Raw genomic sequence first — 16463 nt, forward strand, 5'->3', positions numbered from 1 at the left:
AATGTAGTCATTTATTAAGAATTCAACAAGATAAGAAATACTAAGACAAGAAATTCACCAAGACAGCACACTCAAACTGTGATTGTACATTTTGTTGAAAATTTCACCAGTGACAGAGCGACAGCTTCAACTGGACCCCTAATCCCTGGGTTAGTACAGTTTTGGTCCTGGTTTAAACTCCTCTGTCATTATAACCTGAGTTTAAAAGAGCTATTTGTAAGTTTTGCTCTTGCTACATAGCCAGCTCTTTATTTATCAGTCTTGCCGAGAGCTTAAGCCATTGTTGCCCTTACAATTCAAGAGGTTATAATATGTCCTCTGAGCAGCTCTTCTTCTTCGAGGCAACAATGAAACACTTTAAGCTCCTGTGTCAGTCAAACCTTGTTTTTAATGATTATCACTTTGTACCTAGTTTGAACCTGAACTTTTTACTGGTAGTTTAAAATATTCTGTTTTGTAATGCTAATCTAACCTTAGTTTAATCTACTTTGCCAGTTTAACTTGAGTTTAAACCTCTGTGTTGTCTCTACTAAACGTTGGTACATGCATTTCTAATAATATATCTCAGTATACATCTCTGTTCTTAAAACTGCGTCAGCGTGATCAGTGCCATGGAAACCTACGCAATTTGAAAGTCAGCCAAAAAAAAAAAAAAAAAAAAAAAAGATAAAAAGATCAAGAACATCTGATTAAAAGGCAGCACCCAGTTGTCCACCCATTAACTAAAGTTTAACACCTGCCAGTCACTTCTAAATTATCTATTTCACATGGCCAGTGCTGGTAATTACGTACAATTTAGGTGATTCATTTTTCATGGGAATTGGAACCTATTCAGTTTCAAAGCATTAGCTTTGAAAACAGGGCCACTTGGCAGCTGCTATGAAAAACAGTTTTTATAGTTTCTGTGTTTATCCAGGAATATACAAGTATCGCTGCCAAGATCAACTTCTACCTGCACAGTAAACATTTTTTGCATGGTTGGATAGGCATTATAAGCTAGGCAGGTGACAGAGAGGGGCATTCTTTAAGATTTTGTAATGTCATATTTGTAAACACTTGTTGCTCTCAGTCATGCTGGATCCTGATACAACAACCCAATCTTGGGCATCTGCCACTGGGGGTTACTGAAAATGTGTTTTTTTGTTCTAGCATGTGTGATACACCTTCTACACGTCAAGGTAATCTTAAAACCTGCTGACAGGACCGGTCAACACACACCTGCCTCGGGTTTCATCAAACCACTACATGACATGAAATGGTCACTGTCCGTGGGAGAATTGCAGTCTCTGTCTTTGTGGAAAAGGGGAGGAAGAACTTCAGCTCATGTTGTGAGTCATATCCAAGCTCAGGTTTTGGTGAGAAGAATGAACCCGAAGAGGTCAAGTCACTGATCCAGCTTCTTATGTCAAACTTATAGGGGCGTAAATTTAAAAGTACACACTCGCCTATAAAACCTTATGCAACAGCAGCAGCAGCAGCCTGAGGCAGCACTGGAACAAATAAGTTTTACGGGTAATTAGCAATTAGATCTCTGAGATATGTGCCTACACCTCATAACAACATGTCATTTAACTAAAAGAAATGTCAAAAACAAATGGCAGGTTTTCAAGCGCCTTGACAACATAAGGGTCATGTTGTGTTATACATACAAGTGAGGGAGAATATAACAGTATGTTTGAATGTGTGTTCAATAAGTGATGCATGAATTCCTTTTTCAGTAAATGTATAGTATGTGCAGTCAAATAGTCTACCCTTCGACTTCTTTATGCGTAACAGCTGTAATACACCTACCTTTTTCTCTTTCCAGACTTACTATTTGTTTGTCTTTCATGAGAGAGGAGAAATGTTCAGCGTTTTAAGATTATTATGACGGTAATAACTATATCTTTAAAACTCAAAGACAAACAACACAAAAAAAAAAACTTTCTACTAAAGTGACACATTGGCATTTAAGTTTCGGGTCAGTTTCTGTGGGATACATTCAGAATTAAAATAATAAAGTAAATTAACAACAGTCTGCCTACAAAAGGGAAACTCTCCCCCTATTTCCCCCTGAGACTAAGTGTGTCAGACAGGATTAAATTCAAGATGAACATTGCCTCACACGCCTTAGAGAAATGTGCCCTGACAGCCGTTAAATATCATGGGCAGTAAACTTGAATGCCAAGCCACCACGCCCTGTGTGGTCACACCTGTGATGAAGGCAGCAGCATCTTTCCGTGTACCTGTCGGGCCGCACCCACCTCCAGGAAGGCGGCTATAAAAATCTATCCTCCGGGCGGCCTCGGCACCAGCTCCTCCGCGCCACTCTCGAAGTTTGTCAGCTGTCAGTGAACACCGCACTCGAGTCAGAACAGAAGTCAACATGACCGCCACATTCCGCCCTAGCTTGTCCTCCTTGTCCCTGTCTTCGGTTCCCTCGCTGTCAGCCTCCAGGCGGGGTATGAGCGTCCATGGCGGTGCGGGTGGCAGAAACGTCCGGGTGTCCTACGCTTCCAACGCCCTTGGCTCCGGCTTTGACCTGGCCGCGGCGTTCGGAGGCGACGGAGGTGGCAGCAGCAGCTTCTCCGTTTCTGCTAACGAGAAAATGACCATGCAGAATCTCAATGACCGCCTGGCCTCCTACCTGGAAAAGGTGCGCACTCTGGAGTCCACCAATGCGAAGCTGGAGCGTCAAATCCGCGAGTGGTACGAGAAGCAGACCCCCACGGTCCGGGACTACAGCAAGTATCAGGCGATCATCGACGACCTGCGCAGAAAGGTGAGCTTTTCCCTCTCCACTCCAGTTAGTATGAAACAAAATGCTTTAAATTACATAAACTATTTTTCCCTACTTGCAAAATAATATCGATAAGAGACAATAAACATAATAAAAAATATAATATATGCTAATCTTCAAATTATGTTATGTGTTTTCCAGCCCCAGAACTCCTTTTTTTTAATCACTTGGATATAATTGGCTAAAGATGGTTGTTAAACTATGGCCTAAAACAACCAACATATAAAGAATTATAATTTATCATTATATTTCGTATCATGTTAAATCGCCATCCTCTTATAACTTGACCTGATACATTGCAACAAGAAAATGGGTTTATCTTCCACAGATCAGCCAGTCGAAGAAAACCTTTTATTCATTTCTTATTTTCCCACTTCTATGAGTCCTCGTTAAAGTCTAGTCATGTGCACAGGCAATGTGGATCAGCAAAACCATGAGAAATTATATCAAGAGCTACATAGATGGTTTAGAGCATGTGCATGCGCAGAAAGAAAAAGTTGGCTGGTGTGCTGGACTTTAAAACTAAAGCTCCTTATCATTTTTTGTTTCTGACCAGCAAACCCTGTCATGTTACATACCCTGTAATGTTTATCGCTTGATGAGTAAATGTGATAATAGTCTGACGCCATCCGGCACAAGTCAGGTGTACAGAAAATTAATCTGCTGATCAACAAAAACCTTGTTAGCCCACATTCTAGATAATGAATCACGAACACACATTTGTGATGGGATGATATGTGGATAACAAACCACTGACAATGCTTTTTTTGCTTCTAGATAAGTATTGCCTCACAGGACAATGCCAGGCTGATGCTGCAGATTGATAACGCCAGGTTGGCAGCAGAGGATTTCAGAATCAAGTGAGTGGAAAGGTTATATAAGGAATTATAATCCCTCTGTGGTTAAAAAACTGATTAGCATTACTATGTTTTATAATTGCTTCTTGTACATATTGTCCTAGGGGTGTAATGGTCAACAAAGTGAGAAAACAAGTGTGACTGGTTTTGGTGGAGCATCACCTTGAATTATTTTTGTCTTTGGGTGTGGTACCATGAACCTCCTCGCTGCTTTCCTCACAGGTTTGAGAATGAGCTGGCAGTGCGCATGTCTGTGGAGTCGGACATTGCCGGACTGCGCAAGGTTCTGGATGAACTGACCATGACCCGGACTGACCTGGAGATGCAGGTGGAGGGCCTGAAGGAGGAGCTGGTCTACCTTAAGAAGAACCATGAAGAGGTGAGAGTTCTACTGTCAGGAATAGCATTACACCTTTGCAGTAAACCCAGGTATCAGTATCTACATGGTTATTACTTTCAGCATCAATTTCTGGAAAACCAAACCTAAATCTTGTTCAGAGGATAGATAGTTTCATTACAAGACCAGAAGGGAATATGATCCATTCATCCATTGCATGTATTTAAGAAGTCTTACTGCTACAGTTCCTGAGAACAAAGGGTAAGAACAACATTAAATGGTTTTTCGTGAGACATTTCGTCAGCTGTTTGCTTAATCCCTCCCCAGAGATGTTATCATTTGCTTACACAAACAAAAATTAATTCTAAACTAAGGCACCCTAAGGCCAATGGCAGGAAGCACTGCCATTGGGTGCTGCAAAAAAATAATGACTCATAAGACATCATCTGATTACAAGACATCTCAGATGATAACCGGTTGATTTACTGCCTCTTTATTTATGGAGATGCTGAAAAAGGTCTCCTATGGTAAATAAATGTCTATCACCATGAAAGATACATAGATTCATCAGATAAGGTTTCACTTTGAGAAGAGAGTTTAAGTAATGTAAGTTACACAACGTCTATCCATTTAAAGTTGACGTTAGCCATTATGAGCTACAGGTCATACCAGATCATGTAAGGCTGTAGCAGCCAAACCTGAATTGAACAAGGTGCGGCTTATTGCTTATTAATTCAGCGTAAGAATGTGCTATTTCAGGATCCCGTTCTTTCTTTTCCTTTCCATAGTTTTTATTTTTGACCTTACCTTACCTTTGACTGTCATCCCACCTGTAGGAGCTTGCGGCCTTGCGCAGCCAAGTTACTGCCAGCTCTGTGAAGGTAGAGGTGGATGCCCGGCCCCAGGAGGATCTGAACAGTGTCCTGGATGAGATCAGAGCTCAATATGAGGGCATTGCTGACAAGAATCGCCGCGAAATGGAGAACTGGTACAAGGTCAAGGTGAGGACAGCAAGAGAATACATTTAACATCTTAAAACCATGTGCATATCATCATCTCATGCCCACATTTAACTAAGTATCAAGTGGTCTCCTTATTGCCTGAATAGCCTTGTGACCGTGTCTAATATGATGCTTCCAGTTTGATGAGCTGAACAAGCAGGTGGCAACCAGCACAGAGACCCTCCAGACCTCCCGCAGTGAGATCAACGACCTTAAGCGGACACTGCAGGCCCTGCAGATTGAGCTGCAGTCCCAGCTCAGCCTGGTATGGCAGATTACACATGAACAGATGCACGTAAAAGAAGCCGCAGCACATATTTCCATGCAGTATTTTCCCCTACAATACAACTTTTATGTCTCTGACCTATTGCATTGCTCAACATCAATTCTGTAATCAAATGTTTCTATGTTGCGCACAACACACATACCATAGTGACATATGTTACAGATAGCAGTCAGTAAACCTGTCAGTAAGTTTTTTTTGCTCCAGTAACTTAAGTGGAAAGAAGAATTAGAAAACAAACAATTAGTGCTCACAGTAAACTCTCATATCTCCTGTGTGTTTTGTCTCCTGTACAGAAATCTGCCATGGAGGGCACACTGTCAGAGACAGAGTCCCGCTACAGCCTGCAGCTTAGCCAACTCCAGGCCATGGTCAACGCCCTGGAGAGCGAGCTCAGCCAGATGAGGCTGGACATCGAGAGGCAGGCCGCAGAATACCAGGTGCTTCTTGACATCAAGACAAGGCTGGAGATGGAGATTGCTGAGTATAGAAGGCTGCTGGATGGAGAGGATCAAAAGTAAGGATATGTCACTTCTGCTTCATAAAAAAAGCGTAAAAGCATATTAAAGAATTAGTTTAGCATTTTTGGGAAAAGCACTTATTTGCTTTTATGCATTAGATAAGATGTTCAATACCACTCTCATGTTTGCATGCTAAATGTGAAGCTAGAAAGCGGATAAGTTTATCTCCCAAAATGCCAGACTACTGCTTTAACATTTGCATTATCTCTGTCTTGAATGGTAAGAATGGAAAAATGAACTTTTTCCTTATCTCTCATCTTTCCTTCTAGGAAAACCGTCATCACAAAAGTCGAAGAGGTCAAACGTAAGTTTACATCACTGCTGTATTTTTTGCTCTTTGCCTGTTAAAGAGAAATATACTACAGATTTCATTTTGTTTTTGATTCCCTCTACAGATCAACCAGTCATAACCCAGAGGAGGAAGGTGGTGATTGAAGAGATTGTTGATGGAAAAGTGGTGTCACGCACAGAAGATGTGGACACAGAGGTCATCAGCAAGTAGACAGGCTGGATCCCAACAGATCTGGATCAAATAATAAAATGAAAAAAAAGATTAACAGGGCTATTATTTCACCCAGATCTGAAATCCATCCCCAAATCAGATATCAGATATCTCTACTTCTGCGGTGTCACAAAATATTTATTCTGATTGTCAGAAGAAATAAGCAAAATGGTTTTAAAAAGTTTTAGAGTAATGTGTAAATGTTAGAGATTGAACCAGATTTTATATTTATGTATTTCGCCAAAATAAAATTAAACCATCCCATTTATCCAAAGCCCACTGAAAACAACTCTGCTGACTGTCCTCCAGCCTGCCTCCTGAAATAACAGATTTACACTTTAGGTGGCGCTGTGAGCCTTTTAAAGGAAATGTGCTTGGATTGATACAGAGTGGTAAAAGAATTGCCAGTGAAAGCATGAAAGGTCATGCAAAATGTGAAAAATTAAATGTTACACTAATACAGTCAGCATAAACAAAGTATACCATTGTCAATATGGAAGTACATCTCTAAATTAAAACCACATTTCCTAGAAACTGTCTTGTGTCTGGTTGTAATTGGGCTCTTTGCATCTTTGCTTTGTCAATTTTCTGAAAAAACAAAAGAACATGTTTTCCAGTTGTTTCATCTACCATTGCACAAAAATGTGAAAGTCTTAAAGTAGTCTATAAACTATTGTGTTCAATGTCACTTGTGTTTTATCTGTAAAAAAACACAGTTTTTTGTAGAGGATAACAAAAAGGAAATAGCAGTGTTATTTTAACATTCTTTCATGATCTTATACAAGTCCACACTAGCAATTAATTTAACTATGAAAATCTTTATGTTCACTACTTTCTTAAGTCACTAGTTTTTGAACTAGTAGTTTGCTGAAAAGGCAATTTTTTCTAAAAGGTATATTTACATCCTACATAAATCTGATTAATAATTAAGTCTAGTTAATTTATGATCTCAGTTGACATTTAAATTGAGACAATGTAGCTTTTGAGAAAATAAATTTAAAAAATCATTCTTTTACAAATTAAATTTGAAATCAAAGGTAACTTGAAAGGCACTAGGAGTGCACAGACCTCTGCCAAGGCTGATGGCAAAAAACATACACCAGACTTCAGAGAAAGAATTCACATGCATAGTAAATTACCCAGACCTGCCCCAAAATGTATTGGCTTCTTCCCTTGCCTGTAACACATCCCCTCACCAAGGTCAGTGCAAATCAGTTCAGTACTTCTTATATAATCCTGCTAAGAAAGGTGAAAACATAACCTCCTTGGTGGAGATACCAAACACACAACTGCTCAGTTCAAAACACTTGGGGGTTTTGCAGCTATTCCCTAATTGGTCTTTTATTGGACATTTATTATTTTTTTTAGCCTTTTCTTGAGAGATTTACAGCCAAAAAATATTCAATAACATCACAGTAGGTGAACATTCCTTATGTGTGTGCCTATTGCTCATTCAGTGACAGTGGCAATCAATGTTTATTTCGTAGCTCTTTTAGGCAGAAGATGAAATGCTTGTTAAACGGTAGTACACAGCATTCCTACTCTTAATGTGCAATTAGGACTATGTAAAATCATTGTACCATTAACATATTGCACTTGAAATTAGGATCGAGGCTGTTGTATTAACAACACCACGGTCTTATTTCGTCTTGTATGACTAAAAGCTTTTGGCTGCTAAATTTTAGCTAATGTTAACAAATATTAACTTAAAATTGTCCATTTGCTGACTCTTGTCGCACTTTTGCCACTGTTGCACTTTCTTTAAGCACTTGATATTATCCCTTAATTGTGGCAACAAAGGCTACTGTTCAACACGTTACAGTATCCCTTAACTACTACTTCTACTACTACTACTACTACTACTACTACTTTTACTACTTTTACTACTACAATTACTATTAACTCCTCAGAAGTGAAGGGCTTTACATTCTATCTTTACATACAGTGTTTCCATCTGTCCACTAGATGTCGGTATATTCACAGTGATGAGTGTACTGTTCTCAAATACTGACTGTCATGTTCTGAATTAGATATTTGGTCATGTCCGCTTGTTTCTGTGAGAAAATCTTCCTTGTAGCAGCTCATTTGCTTTACTTCATGATCAGAATGCAATTGCATCAAAGATTTTTTTGTACAATGACAATAAAGAATCTTATCTTGTCAGACTTTTATCCATTAAGTTACTGAATATTATAGAAATTTGTGAGAATATTCAAGGCATCACAGGTTACTGAGGCAAATGTCTTGAATGTTATCACTTACAGTACAGGAGGTTTGGGGTTTAGGGTGCTGGATTTCTCTGTTCAGTATGTCTATTTTAAATTGAATTCATATTGGTGTAATGACAGATTCTGCAGCATCACATTTAAAAACATTGTGCTATTTTTTCAGTGTTTGTGGTTTTCCCTGCTGTTTCATTATTTTGACATGGATTTTTCAAATTAGAGGCTTATGATGAAAATGTTTGGAATTCATTTTTTGCTCTTGTTGAATTTGTAAAAATTTAGAAAACCAGCTTGACCTCTAATTTTATGTATTTTTTTTTTAATAATCAAAGAATTTGAACAAAACGCTTATTGTATCTGTGTGATATGAAAATATGTATATTTTGATAAAGTTTTTCATAGTCAGTGAAGTCCAGCAGGGGGCTCTTACCACAGGCACCAACCACTTCTGTGAATCGTGTTCTTCACATAACATTTGTCCAGTAAATACTAGATTTTGATTCTCATTCTCTGTGGTTCACCATTATTTAGCTTTGTTACATGAGTCCACAGTTTGGGTGTAACTCTATCTGGTCCAGGGCAGATTTTCATTCCCTGGCTGTCCCTGACGAGACACATCTTGGTCCATTTATATTTCATTTTACTTATATTATTTTTATGTTTTAAACCAATTTTTCCTCTTTTTGTCCTCTTTTCTTGTATATTTAAATAGCTAAATACTAACTAAAGCACTCTGACTAAAGCTTTGACTAAAGCAACTCTCTATTTGAAAGGTGATATAGAAATAAACTTCCCTTCAACTGAATTAAGCAGCGGAAACTTGACTTCACTAATCATACATTAGCCTACTAAAGCATTACTTAACTCACAATTGTGATGCGTGTGTGTCATCAAGTTTACTATAGCCTATGTGTTGAGTTCATCAGTAATAAAGCATCATTAGGGTTGACAGAGTAAATGGTAGCCTACACGTCTTAAATCTAAAGAAAAAGAATTAAGAGCAGAGGCATTAAAGCAAGGCCTTCCTGTCCTACAGACTCCATCAGGGTTTATTTATAGTCCAAGGTCTGCACCAAAGATCCGTTCTGCCTTGGCACGACTGTATCACTCAGGGCTGGTGGTCCCTAGTCACGACCTAAATGATGACAAAATTCTGCACCATGGGAAGTTGACGTCACCGTGGTACAGTCACCTCTCCGGTGACGTCACTTGACGGAGGCTGGGCGACAGCGGCAGCGGTAGCCGGGGTTAATGCCATCTGGTGGATGGACTCAGCCATTCACCAGGCATTACGTCATCGGGGAAAAACCGGTGCCAGCTCCGGATCGGTAAACTGTAGCCTGAGAGTCTGGATGTGAATGCGAAACCGATGGGGGGGGGGGGGGGGGCAGGAGTTGTTGCACCGAGCAGGGGGCTTCACCCTCTCCAAGCTTAGCTGACAACTGAATAAAAAGTAACCCGGTGAGCTGGTATCATGAGTTAATCTATGAGAAAAGAGACGCTAAAATAAGATAAGCTAAGATATGATAAACTAAGAAAAGATAGAATTGCTATTTTAACATATGACCAAGGGAAGTAGGAAATGTTAGGCTACGTTTTGGCAAATACTGGCACATTTATATGATGAACAAGCACTGTTTCTGTAGAAAGGTAAAAAAAAAAAAAACAAAAACCAAAGACCAAAAACAATTGCACAACACATGTATTCAAGTTTTTTTTTTTTTTTTTATTGTGTTGAGCTATTATCAGATTTTATGTTTGGGGGAATACAAAAACCAAATAACCGTGAGGAGGCTAGATAGAGCAGCTTAAATGTCAAGTTTATTGTAAAAAAAAAAAAAATAAATAAATAAAAAAATAAAAACAAATCTGCAGAAGACTCGAAGAATAAAATCTGACTGTGGTGCTTTTCAGATGAGCTGTCCGTGGTGCTGAAACAACGGACAGCAACATACAACTGGACATCATTTTATCGTGTGTATGTTGAAGCTGCAACATAGGCTGCACATGGTTTATACAGCTACTTTTAACATATGTGATTTATTTAAATTGGCAACACACTAAAACGCATGGGGATCAGGTTGGTCACAGGCCCACATCCCCCGTGCGCTTTGGAACTTTGTTCACTGAGCGTGTGCGTGTCTTTGCGTCTGTCTATTGGACAAAACACCAAGGTGTGTATACGTGTAGCTGCGCTTGCATGCGATGATGGTGTGGACCTCGTTCTCACATGAGTAAACGCGCCTCCGCAATAAAAGAAGAGGAAATAGGGCTGCATTCCCATTGACTGAGAGAGAGAGAGCGAGAGAGAGAGAGAGAGAGAGGGGGAAGAGAGAGAGAAAGGAAGAGAGAGAGAGAGAGCGGGAGAGAGAGGAGAAGCGGCACGGACTCCGCCTATACCGCCCAACATCCTGCTCCAGTCTGACGACGGCGGAGGGACCACAGACCGGCCGAGTGAACCAGGGTCCCCCTCAGCTCGACTCAACTCCCGGCGTGAAAAAAAAACAAACAGAGATGGGCTCCCCGTGACTCCGGGCGGTGGAGGGGAGAGGAGGGCAGGCGGGGGGTGGGGGGGGACGGCGACGAGACTGTGGTGGGAGAAACACCCAGTGAGCGAACAGACAAAAGCACAACCGAGGGTGCCTGCAACCATGAGCGGCTTGCACTATTCGCCAGGGCTGCGGCTGCCGCTGCCGCTGTGCCCGCGGACCATGTCCTGAGGTGTGGCTCGGAAACGCTCCGGGGAACCTGTCAGCCGAAACGACACGCCGAGGAGGAGGAGGAGGAGGAGGAGGAGGAGGTGGGGTGGTGGTGGTGGTGGAAAAGATGTCCGCCTCGGTGGGGCCCCAGGGCGGCCCTCGCCCACCCACCGTGCCGCCATCCATGCCGGATTTACCGGACCTCAGCCACCTCACCGAGGAGGAGAGGAAGATCATCATGGCAGTGATGGCTCGGCAAAAGGAGGAAGAGGAGAAAGAACAAGCCATGCTTAAGTAAGGGCAACATTTTTTCTTTCCCGTGGAACTTAAACCGCCTAACGCATAGCAAAACCATAGTAGAAAGATGTCCCTCGAACACTAATGAGTCCCAGTATTGCCATTGTAGTGGTCAACATCACACACCCATCACGTCCAGTAACCATTAGCCGATTCATTTCCACTGCTCTGCCATCGTTTTACACTTGTAGGTTCGTCTTAAATAGGCGGTGAGGTGGTGTGGTGTAGTGGTGCGTCCCCAAATATTAACCCAGCAATATAAAGGCACAGTAGAGCAGTAACAGCTTAGGATGTATCTCTAAAAGCAGCCAGCATCGTCAGGAATACATCTGGTAGCGTTGTGAGGATGGCATGCTGTTGGAATCAGTCAATAAATTAAAACAATATACAGTCACAGTCAATGGAGATGACCCGAAACAGGGTCAAACGTGTTACAGGTGTAGATGGGGCTGTGAGGATGGGGTGTGACAGTGCTGGTGGAGGCGGGAGGGGTGGGGAGGGGGAATGAATCATAGCATCGACCATCTTTCAGCTACTCGTTTTCATCAATGGGGACTGTACCCCATCCCTCAGTTTACACATCCAGCACGGCTCTGGCTTTCCTTTTACGCACGCATGCATGCAGACCGGGGTGGCTTTATCAGTGTAGATTTTTGCAAGCAAGGAGTGAATGTGTGTGCGCGTCTCTCTGCGTGTGTGTGTGTATGTATGAGAGAGAGAGAGAGAGAGAGAGAGAGAGAGAGGTGGCTTTGATAATAATGGGAAAAACTATGACATTATAGCTCACACGCCTGGGGCGACACAAACCGTTTTATAAGCGGACGGTGGTGATCATTTGCGCTCCCCGCGGCGGAGAGAAGAAGATGGGGTGTGGTTGGGAATCTTAGCAGGCCTAAACCGGACACGATACAGAGTAAAAGACATCGACTACATTGTTGCACCTTTGAAAACCCTCCGTGTATTGATCAAATGTCAAACAACCGCCAAAACAGTAAGAATCTGAGCCCTGAATTAATAAGAATAACCAGTGAGACATGCCAGAAAGACGCTATGGGCTTTACAGATCTGCAATCCTCTAAAGGAACATCATGGTTAAATAGCAGGAGATAGCTATAGGTCACTGTAAACTCACTATCTGCACAAACACGAGTTGTTAGAGAGACACTACAATGTGATGAGGGCTGGGTGTGCTTCAGCTGCCTCTTACAAAGGGTTTATTACATTGCAGTTTGATGCCCCAGGGGTTTCCACCACATACAATGGCAATTTGAACCAGCAGAACCTGCACTGAGCTGGGCCTGTACGCCAGTCTGTTCTATCCACACCTGCACTGAAACATGCGAGGGCCCTGTTTCTGGATTTATAACAGCGGATATTGTCGTTGCAAGCATGCAGCATCCTATAAGCACTCTGGTTTGGTCTGATTCTAATGGCTGTTTTCATTTCCTGACTGCAACCTAAAGGGCTGCTGGGTGATAGCTGCTTCAGGCCCCTTGAGAGGAAGTGATGTATTTAATGTTCCATGAGGCACAGGCTCAGGTTCAGTCAATAATGGCTTCATCATCTGGCTAATCATTGATGGGGCCAGCACGGCATGGACAAAGGGGAAATGTGATTTCAGAAAACCGTGCAAATAATCAGTAGTTTTAATGTTTACTACAGTTTATTCTGCAAGATACTGAATGGATATTAGACTACATAGAAAAAACAGCTAGAGAGAGAAGTAACGAGTGATGTGCTGTTGTTAACAAAGGGAAAGATTTATTTAGACTTAACATACATGCAGAAGCCACTCTGTGCACCAGAATAAGAATAATAAATTGGGCTCCGTTTTTTTACATTTTGGTCATTTAGCTGATGCTGCTATCTAGAACGACTTAGAATAGAAAAGTGAGCTTTAATTGCTAGTCACACTTGTTGTCACACCTACGGAGAGCCTCAAGATCTCTAAAGCCACAGCACGTTTGTTACTTAGTCAATCTAATTAAAGAGAGCTGAGACTGAATTACACATATACAAGATCACAATGATATGAATCAGTCATCAAACCCAACCACTGCACACACAGACACACTAATAAAAATATTATTTTAAATATTAGAAAGTAAATGTGTGAAGTCCTTACAGGAAAATCTTTAACTTCAAGGTGTGTTTACCTGACACTTATTAGCTTTAAATTTCATGGACAATTTTTAATTGAATCTGGGAGATATCAGGGCTTTATAAATGAAAACAGAGTCCAGTGTTTGAGCCTTCCAGATGTAGGTGATGACCATTTTCATACATCTGGAGTGATGAATTGAATGTAATTTGTTGTAAATTGTGTCTAGTGGTTTAAAGGTAGATACGGTAGTCTAGTAGTCTAATGTAAACTGGATATAATGTTTGTAATGTTTTTTTTTTTTTGTTTGGATGTAGAAACAAACGCTGTGACAATGTGATACAAGAATCTGAACCAAAATATTAGTTTATGAGCGGTTTCAAAATGACATCTGTAGGACAATCTGGCATCCGTTCAAATTCCTAAGTACTTTTAATATTGTAGTGCATTATCATATACAGTCATCGGGTATTATCAATACTTAAGTGTAGTAGTGTGCAACAGGTTTGCTGTTAGAACCATTTTGATGCCTGAACCACACTAAAATGCATTCTTTGGTCACAGAGCCACTGAATACACATTATTCTCACATGGGTGTTAATTGGCCATGTGGTTACAGCTTTTTAGAGTTCTGCTAAACTCTCCCTATTGTCTACTAGCTTAATACCCCTTCTCTTATCATTACAAACTGTACTATCACACAAGTGATCTTAGTTGACAAGCTACATTTGGAGATGGGAGTAACAAACGATGGTGCCCTCTCCTTACATAGCCAGCTAGCTACCTGGCAAACTATGCTGTAGGCTACTGTAGCGTGAGTGCAAGCTACATTCATGAAAAATAGTGACAGGAAAATGGCAACAAACATAAATAAGATTAACACGTGTAGAGGTTGTTGTTAGTTGAATTGCAGAAATACCATGTTACCATGTATCAAACAGAAATCAGCTAACATGAACAAGCAGGTGTCCTGCTTTGCTATAGCCTAATTAAATTATTCACATTCCTGTAAACTAGGTCTTCATTTACTTCTGTATAATTTTGCTATAGCCGAACATATGCACCTTTACACCATATGTTAGTGTTTCTTGTAAGCAATGTCATTCAAAGCAACCTCCTTATCTATGAAATGGTCATTGGCACAGGAAGCCATAAATAACAGCCAATGCTGCTTTCCCCCGGCAGTAAGAATTCACATCCAAAAAGAACATTTTGTACCATACGTCAGGACTATTCCACCTGGTCAGCACTGTCCAATGTGGCTGCAGCGTTGCCTGAGAGCTGAGCAGCTGGCAGTGATAAGGTTATACTGATATGGGACTTAATCTGTCATGAGTTTAACCTCCAGCATGGGAGAAACTGAAGTATCCTGATCTGCTGCTGAGCCAGAACACCTGGTTCTGGGCTAATAATTTGCTCTGTTCGGGTCATGAGAAGCCGACATCTGGGCTTTTCCTTCGCTGATTCACAGCACTAACGAGCACATTGTCCACATCTAATACTCTATAGACTTCAGAGACTTCCTCCATTGACTTCCTAATCCAGAGGATGTTAGTGGAGGAGAGCTATCATGCTGAGTGAGGAGTGAGCGCATAAGTGACCAACCTCTTTGACAATGTGACGTCAAAAAAAACAAAAAAAAAAAAAACAACTTTGCCTAAGCACAACAGGAAATCTTTTCTCTGCGGCCCAACACTCCAAGATCCCATTCACCCCTGGGAGCTTTTGAGGTTTCCAAAATGTAAATATAGAAGCAATGTGTAAAATATTGATGCACTCAGCAGAGACGTTGTAGACATTTCAGACCGGGGTGGACATACACACAGGGCCTTAAGGCTTGGGGGTGGTGGGCAGGGTTAATGTAGGCGCTGCTGTTGATATTAAGGCACAGAGTAAAAGTAAACAGTATTAGTAGTGGTATTCTTTAACATTTTTCTTATCTGTGACACAATACAAGGTGCAGATTGGGTAGAGTTTGTCCCTTGACACCAGATGGGCAGATGAAGAAATCAGGACCTGGGGCACAGGAGGAGGAAGAGGAGGGAGGATTTAGAGGTTTTAAGGATTAGAGCAGTGGAAAGAGAGAGAAAAGGGGGGACAGAAAGAATGGGAAGAGCTTCTGTAAGGGGTCCACACACACACACCCACATACACACACACACACACACACACACTGCTAATCTCTCTTTACCAGGGCTCCCCACGGCTGCAGGCTACAGGGTGCATCTAGAGGGCAGCGAAGTCCCCCTCCCTGTCTGCCGTCTGATATGGCTGCTATTGTCCACCAAGAGGTCAGCAGTAGTTTGGTGACAAGGTCAAAAGCGGAGTGAGTTATCAGTTTTAGGGGAAATAGCTTCATTTCTGTTCTAATGTGGGAAGTTTCCTTTCTGGTGAGCTGGAGTGTTTTCCCTTAAAACTCCACTCATTTATATTTTTACATTAACAATGGGACATAGTGATGGGTCATAATAACACAGTTATCATCCGTCCGATGTTCAGTGTCTGTAAGCTTTCTCTTTTGATTTTATGGCACCAAGCCTCACTGGTCGGATTCACTCTCGCCGCTCCTCTCTAACCACAGCAGCAGGCTGTTCTGCGAAAAAACAAAAGCTCTAATAAACCCACTGGATGCTACCTGCAGATAGACAACGTTAGCAATTAGCTGGTGAACATAGTTGAGCATTTAGCAGCTAAAGAGATGGATATTTTGGTTAGAAGCATGATGCCAAATAGATGCTAATGTTAGTCTGTGACTACTGGTTGTGTGGATAGGGAAATTGTTTGCTAACATGTTACCTATAATGGTTTTATAGGGAGATAATATGTCAATGTTGAGCTGCTCTCAAGTGAATCAAAAATCA

The 16463-nt window shown here is 41.3% G+C and overlaps 3 protein-coding genes across 7 annotated transcripts in view; 2 read left to right on the forward strand and 1 right to left on the reverse strand.

Annotated features, from left to right (window-relative positions):
- krt222 (keratin 222) overlaps positions 1-2377 on the reverse strand; it is a 28349-nt gene extending 25972 nt beyond the window's left edge. For 4 of the 5 annotated variants that reach the window (XM_071504279.1, XM_071504276.1, XM_071504282.1 and 1 more), the window contains exon 1: positions 2193-2315. The gene's annotated coding sequence lies outside the window, so the exon portion shown is untranslated. Of the gene's footprint in view, positions 1-2192 lie in introns of all 5 variants that reach the window. The other variant, XM_071504277.1, reaches the window with a different exon arrangement.
- LOC139636317 (keratin, type I cytoskeletal 19-like) lies at positions 2366-6814 on the forward strand. The gene is made up of 8 exons (XM_071504284.1): positions 2366-2761; positions 3557-3639; positions 3859-4015; positions 4810-4974; positions 5114-5239; positions 5554-5774; positions 6048-6082; positions 6174-6814. The coding sequence occupies exons 1-8, from the start codon at positions 2366-2368 to the stop codon at positions 6278-6280; spliced, it is 1290 nt and encodes a 429-aa protein (XP_071360385.1). The 3' UTR covers positions 6281-6814.
- A 3931-nt stretch (positions 6815-10745) lies between these two features.
- LOC139636464 (regulating synaptic membrane exocytosis protein 1-like) overlaps positions 10746-16463 on the forward strand; it is a 76568-nt gene continuing 70850 nt past the window's right edge. Inside the window, exon 1 of the mRNA XM_071504568.1 lies at positions 10746-11498. Coding sequence (XP_071360669.1) covers positions 11332-11498 — 167 coding nt within the window. The 5' untranslated portion in view covers positions 10746-11331. The remainder of the gene's footprint in view (positions 11499-16463) is intronic.

This window comes from Trachinotus anak, unplaced genomic scaffold (assembly GCF_046630095.1).
Source record: "Trachinotus anak isolate AG129_WGS33_773 ecotype Australia unplaced genomic scaffold, CSIRO_AGI_Tana_v1 ptg000019l, whole genome shotgun sequence".
NCBI lineage: Eukaryota > Metazoa > Chordata > Actinopteri > Carangiformes > Carangidae > Trachinotus > Trachinotus anak.